We start from the raw sequence: 8,517 nt of genomic DNA on the forward strand, positions 1-8,517 counted from the left end.
TTACAAACCATTGTTCTCTAGTTTTTTCTATATCTAATAAAACCATTTTGAACATACAGGTGTGTTGTGGCTTATATATATATATATATATCAATACAAATCTGTATTTCATTGTTTTATAACAAACGTTTAATATTTAATAATCAACATGTGGCTTAATTATATTTAGTTATCATGATAAACGTTTAATTCTGTATAGTTCTGAAGAACCCAGTCTTGATGCAGGATGATACAGGATGAGGATACATTTATTTATTTTACATGCCAGGCCTGAGAGTCTGAACAGCAGAAGTGGACAGTTTTTATACAATGCATAGCATGTGGTTCTGCAGGGTCAGTCACAGGTTTCCCAAAGTGTTGTCTTGAGGTCAGGGCCCTGACCCTTGTAATGTGTGTGGTGGTCTTCCTGAGGAGGGGGGTCTTCATGGAAGCAGGTGTTTTCCTGTTACGGCATACAAACTGCCCAATCTCAGTTTTCTTTAACGATGGACGATGAGGTAATCAGTCACTATAATGCCTTCAGCATTGAGAGAAGAACAGGAAACCACAAACGAACACTAAGCAAACTGGCAACTGTGGGCTATGATCTGTTTGGGTGTTCCTCTTATCATAAGCAGAAGTCAAAGTGCTAGCTCGATAAATCTCATTTGCTCGGTCTGCATACTATTATTAATATAAAACATTATACAGTTCACACAAAACATTAATAGCGGCTCTTCAGTTCAATTAGATTGGTATCTCCATCAGGTGTTTAGATTATGAACACCTGCATTTTAATAAACGTGTCAATGCGTCAGGGTGTTCATTTCCTAAACACATGAGCAAGTTTATTTTCTAAACACGTTCAAGAAAATGAACGCCTTGACGCATTTAAAAAGTGTGAGATAGGTGTTTAACTATGTGTTCGAAACTTAAACACTGGGGTTTACAGTGCTAGCTAATTAGCTAACGATCATTGATGCTGCAGGACTAGGTCGCAGTGTTACAGCATAGAGGCAGAAAAAAGAAAATAAGATCAAACCTCTTACAGATCCTATTCAAGGTATAACTCGCTGCAGATGCAAATACAGCCACCATGCTATAATAAAATGCTGTTTGGTGGCAGGTAAGGTGAACTTGGACCGTCCAGTTAAAGTAATAAAAAAACAGCTACACATAAATGTCATCATCATTGAAACAGTTAGCATGCAAGCTACTGTACAGCAATAAAAACAAAGCATAATCAAATAACCTCTCTTGTGCTTGTTTTTCCTTCAGTATTTTTACGCTTTTGTTCTTGGTCCTTTTTCCGCCATTATAATTTGGTTGCGTCGCAATCCTATTTTTTTTTCTTTTTTCTACTACACCCAACACATACCAAAACTAGATTGATGAGAGGTTTCTAGAGCATAACTTGCGTTTGATTCCATGATTAAAAATAAAATCCAATCGGAAAACTGATCACTATGATCAATTATAGAAAATAAATGAAAATATATTCCATTTATTAATTATTAGTTTTTGCTAGGGTTCCCCCTAGTGGCTGGGGGCCCTAAGCAGCCGCTTATACATAGAAACAGCTCTGGGTGACAGACAGACCCCTAGCTAGGTCCAGTCCCTACGCTGGCGCAGTCTGCGCACAGAACCGGACATGACATCAGCACGCATCACACTGGACAAACTGACAATATGTCTGCATTCAAATTCATTTTGATTGTATATTTATTTATTTGTATATAAAGGTTGCTACATTTCTCAGTGAGCAAAAGACCTCCACATTCTCTTCAGGCTTCTCCTCCTTCCTCCCCCCATCTCCCTCTTTCCCTGTGAAGTCTCCCTGGCTGCAGCAACTCTTAAGTTCACGCTTCCCCCCGTATACCAAAAACAAACCATTTTAAAAATGCAGCCACTATTTACAGCATATTTACAAACACAACAGTCACAAGTCAGAAATGTTGGCCCTAGTGCCCGAGCCTGAGCTCCAGCCCTGTGTGTGTGTGTCAGTGTGTGTGTGTGTGTCAGTGTGTGTGCGTGTCATGGGCTCTGGAGCCAAGCAATTCAGTCCCGCAGCGGAAGCAGATTGGGATCCTTGAATAACCAAAGCCTGGACGAGATCCTCCGTCGCTGAGCAACTAGAGACCAACCGGGCCAAACGCACTCCCCCGGGTCCCCCGTCAATGTGCGTCTGTGGGGTTCTGTCTGTGCTCGACCGTGTCGGGGCAGGGGGCGGCTCCCCGGCTCCACTTCTGTGTAGGTGGGAGTGTCTTAATTGTGTGTTTGAGTGTCTGTCTCTGAGTGAGTGTGTGTCTGTGTATGCGTGTCAGTCTTTCTGTTTGAATGTGTGTGATTGCTGTGTGTGAGTATGTGTTTCATGTTCAGTCTGTGTGTTATGTCTGTGGGTCCAGCATGATCTCGCATGTGCGGCCCAGCTCTCCCAGTTTGACCCGGGCGTACTCTGCACGGTTCAGCGCCATCTGGCAGTCCTTCCGGGCCGAGTAGGTGGAGCCCTCGTGGGGCTGACCGGTCGCCACCTGGTGGGAGAGAGAGGGAGTGGCAGGGTGTGTCAGTGAAGGTCTCTCACAGTCTCTCTCTCGCACACATTCACTACATCTCATACACACACACCCATTACGTGTGTCTCTCTCTCTCTCTCTCACACACACACACACACACACACACACACACACCGCGTCTCTCTATCACACACACTCACTACATCTCTCTCTCTCTCTCTCTCCCTGACCTGGGTGAGGTAGCGGATCTGGCCGCTCAGCTCGTTCTCCACGCGGTTCACCGAGGAGCTGAACTGGGTGAGCTGGCGGTCCAGGAAGCTGGCGTTGTGCTTCTCCTTGGAGAGCTCCAGCACAATGTTCCCTGCAGGGGGAAGCGGGAGACCCTGTTACAGACCGTCTCTCCCACACCCTCTCACCAGATGTGGGGTGCAGTGTTTGCGTTGTTCATCCAGTGCTTAGAATGGTGTCGACCCCTTGGTCATGAAGGAGAGCCCCTCCGCAACCCAGCCCCGCCCCCATTTAATCCAATACAGCCTCACATGTTCACAGCTCCCCACCACACCCCCCCTGGGAGACTGATGAGAAAAGCTCGCCTTGATGAATAGGGAGAGGGAAGGAGGAAAGGGAATGGAAGATATGCTTGAGATCGGCAGGTGCCACATCAGACAGACAGGTCTTGGGAAAAGCCACTTTGCTACGTTGATGCCGGTGCCTACAGGGGTGATGTCACGCTTTCGGGGGTTGACGTCACACTGACCTGCGCACTGCAGAATGACGGCGATCTCCTTCTCCACGTCCTCCAGGGCCCGCAGTCTGTCATTGGCCATCTCTCTCTCTTTCTGCCTCTCCAACACTGCACTGAGACAGAGAGGGGGGAGGGAGAGAAACGGTTAATACAGACACTACTAAAAGAGAGAGAGAGAAAGAAAGAGAGGGGGAGGGTTAATACACACTACTGCACAGTAATGAGGCACTGAAAGAGAGAGTTTGTAAGTTTAAATACAGAAACACTAGCATACAGTAAGATTGCACTGAGACAGAGGGGGGTGAGGGAGAGGTTTTGCTCTCTCATTGATAGTTCAATTAAGGATTCAATTAAGTAATTAAGAGCTCAGTTGGAACAAAACAAACAGCAGGCAGAGAGATGGATCAGGTCCTGGAAGAGCCCCTACTAATAAAAGAGTTGGTTCTTTAATAAGTTCTTTATACAATGATATACTTAACCTAAGACCCCTACTGTTTAAAATAATGAAAAGGCACAGATTTAGGACATTATTCGTTCCGTTAAAGGTTAAATTAAGTCACTGAGAGCTCGGTTGGAACAAAAAAGGTAGAATAGGGATGAGAACCACTAGACAATACTGCACAGTACAAAGACAACTGCAGTCCAGTTTAATGCGTTTAGCGACAGAAAACTGTTTCAGTCCAGGTTAGAAACGATTACGTTCATTTCGCAACTGTATGGACGCGTTTATTGAGTTTCTCACACAAACCTGCGTCGCGCTGCCGGACGGTCCTGCACTGAAGCTGCTGCGCTGCGCTTCCGCCACGGTCACCTGACACGGCGCGCACCGAGGGACAAACCTCCTCCGTCGCACGGCAGCGCGAAACGCGGAGCTGGAAAGAGAGAGACGCAGCGGAGCGGGCGGCGGGGCTGAGCGTTTGCCTGCTCGGGAGACTTTTTCACATTGTCTGTTTATTGCGTCCAAACGTCAAAGTATTATTTAATAAGCCACTAAACAAGATGCGTTTACAGTAGAGCCGAGGACCAATGCAAACTTCGCCAGGTCGCCTCGCCCGTTCCGAAAAGAAAAGACCATATTAAACTTAAGACAGAGAAGAGACGAAAGAGAGAAAACCACTGTGAGCTCAGAGCTGATGGAGGGATGGAAGAGCCACGTCCGCGCACAGCTGTGCCGGAGAGACTGCATCCAGAGAGACGCCTTCAGGGGCCTGTCCAGCGCATGTAAGACTTACTATTCATGATCATGTGCTATAGGCTCCGTGCACGGTGCACTTAAACAGATGCATGCATGTTACTTGAACATTGAAGTCTGGGTCAGCACCCTCTGCTCACCCCCGTAGCTGCTCAGAGAAATGCATCCTAATTATTCAGGGTTTATTTAGAGGCGAGGTTGCCTATTTTACTACTGCAGTGTCTTTGGGATGATGGATATAAATATATAAGACTGGATAAGCGCTCTTTCCTATGGCTGGGTTTTGCCGCTAGAGGGTGTATAGAAAACGCAAGATCTACACACTGGGGTATTGAGCTAGATGAGCCAGCGCTGGGACTGCATCACCTGCTGCATTTAACCCCTTTAGTCCTACGGTGTAGCCCTGCTCCAGTGCGTTAGGTTAGCCATTGAAGACAGGTGTGTGAATTAGTAGTGAGGGCTCATTAAAGGTAGTTTTCTTCACTTAAATGTCTAGTTCAGCATCTCTCGTTTATTCTGCCTCTGTGTTATGTACTGGATACACTGTTTTCAGGTTTCCCTGGGGTGCAGTATTGTCGGAGTCTATGCAGGCCCTAAGCATTAAAATGCCATCAGCGTTCAAAGTACAGTGCACTGACCTTGGTGGCCCTAACAAAACGCAGCAAAAGGTGCCGAGTGACCTTTAATTAATGAATTGAGCTATTGGAGTTGCTTACATTTTCCTATCCCCTGCAGTCTCGGCAGCGACATTTTCCAAGATGGTAGGTACATCTTAGGACAAAGTGTTGAACAGGAACCCACACACAGATGACAGTTTGATAAAGGTGACAGGGCAAGAGAAACGTTGCCAGCTCTGACTGCGAGATTTCATTATTGGACTGGGTCCTTCGACAAAGAGGAGGACGCAGGGAACGGGTTTTGGCACTCAGGACTGCGGGTTCTGTGTGTACCAGCGCTTCTAATCAACAAATAACTGAATGTTTTAATTTTATGAGGAACTGAAAAGGTTCCATGAATATTATTATTTGTAATAAAAATACTAAAACAAAATTACCCTTTACTGGCACACAAAGACTTTGGGAAACCTCCAGTTGGGTTGTCTGACAGTCCCAGAATGCACCTGTGTTTCAGATGCCCGGCTGCTGGAGAGAGTAGACCTGCAGGAGGCGCTGTGGGAGGAGGCCAAGGCACACAGGTACACGGGCGCCACCACTGCCCCACACTCGCACAAACACAGGTTCACGAAGACGCACAGGAGAAATGACACACATCCTCCACTCGGAAGTGATGTGATTGTGTGACCCATTCAACCCTGGTCCTGCTGGCCTCTTGCTGCGAGGCTCACAGGGAAAGAGGTGGGTGTGTCCCGTCACCTTGTTAACCCCGAGTCCTCACCCCCAGTCCAGATGGCAGCACCCGATCGGAGCTGAGCCAATGGGTGGCGTCCCTGGGGGAGCCAATCCAGTTGCAGCTGGAGCTGAGAGAGGGCAGGCGAGCTCATGAGCGGGTAAGAGGCGGCCCAGAGCAACCCACGGCCGGTCCTCCGTCTCCCGTTTGACTCCCTCTTCCTCCTTCTCTCAGCTCTCTCTCAAAGTCTCGGATCTGAGCAGCAGTCTGGTCCTGTTGGAGGCGGAGCTCCAGGACTGTCACTCGCAGTGAGTAGCAGGCAGAGGGCGGGGCTCCCAGCTACAGTTTATACACACACAAACTCTCTCTCTCTCTCTCTCTCTCTCTCAGGGTGAGCCGATACCGGGGCGAGGCGGTGTCTCTCTCGCGCTGCGCCACCGCTCTCCAGGCCAGCCTGTTGGACTTACAGGTGGAGCTGGAGCACCAATCCAGCCTGCTGGACGCCCTGCGGTCGGACCAGGCCCGGCTGAGGGCAGAGCTGGGGCGGGAGCAACAGGAGAAGGCGGAGCTTCTGGAGCGCTGGCTGGAGGAGAAGAGAGAGCAGGCGGAGAGGGTGAACCAGCACAATGCCACTCAGGAGAGGTGAGAGAGAAAGAGTGAGTGAGTGAGTGTGTGTGTGTGTGTGTGTGTGGGTCAGTGTGTCAGTAGTTACTCAGTCAGTTGTGGGGCAGAGAGTCATTAAGTCTGGTGTCTGGCTAAAGTCCCTGCCAGGCTTCCATAAGCAGGGCTACCTAACACAAGACCCTGGCCTGACTCTGTCCTCTCCTGTGCCATACTGTAGTGTTGTTAGGCTCAAAGCAGGCTTCGCGAAGCAGTACCAAAGCACAATGTATCGATTCAGTGGGTCGAAGCCCCGCCACACCTTGCCATAAACCATGTGATCACTGTAAACGAAGTTTCGTGTGGTCACACCGGCAGCTGACTGTGTCGAATTGGTTTGGAATACGCATCAGTGTGTCGGGAGACAGATTTGCGGACGCTACCGAATACATTTATTGAGAGAGAGACAGATAGATACTTAGACATAGAGATAGTGATAGAAAAGCGAGTTAGTTAGAGATCTAGATGTAGAGATAGTTATATATACCTTGCTCGAAACACCCCAGTACTGCATTATCTCCACTAGGCCAATCCGGTAGATATGCTGGAAGATCTCTGCATCACTTGGATCATTACACAATAGATAAATAAATCTACCTCCCAGGGATAAATAAATCGGAAATGCATGTAACTGTTGACTATATGTAGGCTATTTGAAATGTAGAATTAACTTAGTTAATTGCATTTATTTGACGTCACTACTTTGTATGACATACGACAATCGGGTAAATATGACTGTCTTCTATATTCAGTCTTGAGTCTAAACTGTTACATAATGTTACTTATACCTTATATCAAAAGGTTCAATGCTACTGTGCCATGTTGCGCCATGCCATGTTGTGCCATACCGTACTGTCCTCTCCCGTCCTGTCCTGCAGGTGGGCCAGACTGACCAGCAGACTGAAGAAGAGACTCCGAAACTGGACACCTCGCCAGTGAGCCCCGCCCCTTTTACATCACAGTAAACCTCTCCTCAAACCCCGCCCTTTAGACAACAATAACCGCACCCACTTTAAACTATCCTATATAGCACAAACCACCAGCTCTCCTCCTCTCCCTCCCTCTCTCTGTGTTCAGCTCGATCCAGTACGCGGGCAGTGACGGGGCGCAGGAGCCACCGGGGCCGTCGGGGGGGCCAGGCAGACAGGCCAACGGACAAACGGACGCAGCCCCCCTGCCGCCGCCGGCCCCTCCTCCAGCAAGCCGCCCCAGTGCCCGCCCTCTCCGACAGGAAGCCACCGAGCCACCTCGAGCAGGGCCTCACCTTTGACCTTTGATTCTGTAATGGGGGGGGGGGGCGGCGGTAAAGGAAGCTCCCTGTTGCTTGCGTCGCCAAACAGGAAGTGCTCTGGTGTCTGAGACGGGAAGTGACCCTTATGAAAGGCTCCCGTCAGCTTTTCCAGTCAGCATACCTGCTACTGTGTTGTTGTGGTGGATTATCGTGACTGGCCTCTCCCTGCCAGGATCAGAAGCCCAGTTATAGCCTTCCAGCACTCATGAGCTTCACAACTGAACACGGTGGGATTCGGGTTTAGCGTGTTAAGGGGCTTTGGGCAGCACACTGTACACTGCGGGGGAACTGGAGGGCAAAATGAAGGAGAGATCGAAGTAGTCTGACACATTCAATCCTTGTTCCTCAAGATCTAAAGCTAGTGAGAGCTGGTAATGCTAATCTGTTTATCGCTATTGGGAATGTTGTACCGTACAGGGCTTTGGTTTTATTTTTTTATTCAATAAACCATTTGTTACTCTCAATCAATAACTCAGCTTATTTATGTAGGTTCTCGCTGCGGTTGGCTAAGTTGCCCTTCCCATATCTGTCACTGTAATATAACCTTTGACCCATGTGTTATTTTATAGTTCCTTGCTGAGTGGATACGTGTCAGCCAATGCAACAAGTACATAAGAAAATAATAGTAACCCAAAACAACAATTCTTTCTACATATACAGACGGGTGACAAGTTAAACGAAAATCCAACATAAAGTGTCTCAGTGAGGTGTTGGGCACCACAAGCTGCCAGAACAGCTTCAATGCTCTTGGCACAGATTCTATGAGTCTCTGGACTCTACTGGAGGGATG

General features: G+C 48.2%; 2 protein-coding genes across 3 annotated transcripts; one reads left to right on the plus strand and one right to left on the minus strand.

The window, feature by feature from the left end:
* Positions 1-1,683: 1,683 nt before the first annotated feature.
* med11 (mediator complex subunit 11) lies at positions 1,684-4,093 on the minus strand. Of its 2 annotated transcripts, none has more exons than XM_066722703.1 (4): positions 3,986-4,093; positions 3,250-3,350; positions 2,723-2,853; positions 1,684-2,510 (listed from the first exon to the last, which is right to left on the minus strand). In XM_066722703.1, the coding sequence occupies exons 2-4, from the start codon at positions 3,317-3,319 to the stop codon at positions 2,367-2,369; spliced, it is 345 nt and encodes a 114-aa protein (XP_066578800.1). In that variant the 5' UTR covers positions 3,320-3,350; positions 3,986-4,093; the 3' UTR covers positions 1,684-2,366. The 2 variants fall into 2 exon arrangements, with proteins under 2 accessions (XP_066578800.1, XP_066578801.1); XM_066722704.1 differs by having other exon boundaries at positions 3,250-3,345; positions 3,986-4,067.
* Positions 4,094-4,128: 35 nt separating this feature from the next.
* LOC136768473 (autophagy-related protein 16-1) lies at positions 4,129-8,192 on the plus strand. Its single transcript, XM_066722702.1, has 7 exons — positions 4,129-4,458; positions 5,561-5,624; positions 5,831-5,936; positions 6,011-6,084; positions 6,167-6,418; positions 7,315-7,371; positions 7,514-8,192. The coding sequence occupies exons 1-7, from the start codon at positions 4,371-4,373 to the stop codon at positions 7,704-7,706; spliced, it is 834 nt and encodes a 277-aa protein (XP_066578799.1). The 5' UTR covers positions 4,129-4,370; the 3' UTR covers positions 7,707-8,192.
* The last annotated feature ends 325 nt before the right edge of the window (positions 8,193-8,517 follow it).

Source organism: Amia ocellicauda, chromosome 14 (genome assembly GCF_036373705.1).
Source record: "Amia ocellicauda isolate fAmiCal2 chromosome 14, fAmiCal2.hap1, whole genome shotgun sequence".
Taxonomy (NCBI): domain Eukaryota; kingdom Metazoa; phylum Chordata; class Actinopteri; order Amiiformes; family Amiidae; genus Amia; species Amia ocellicauda.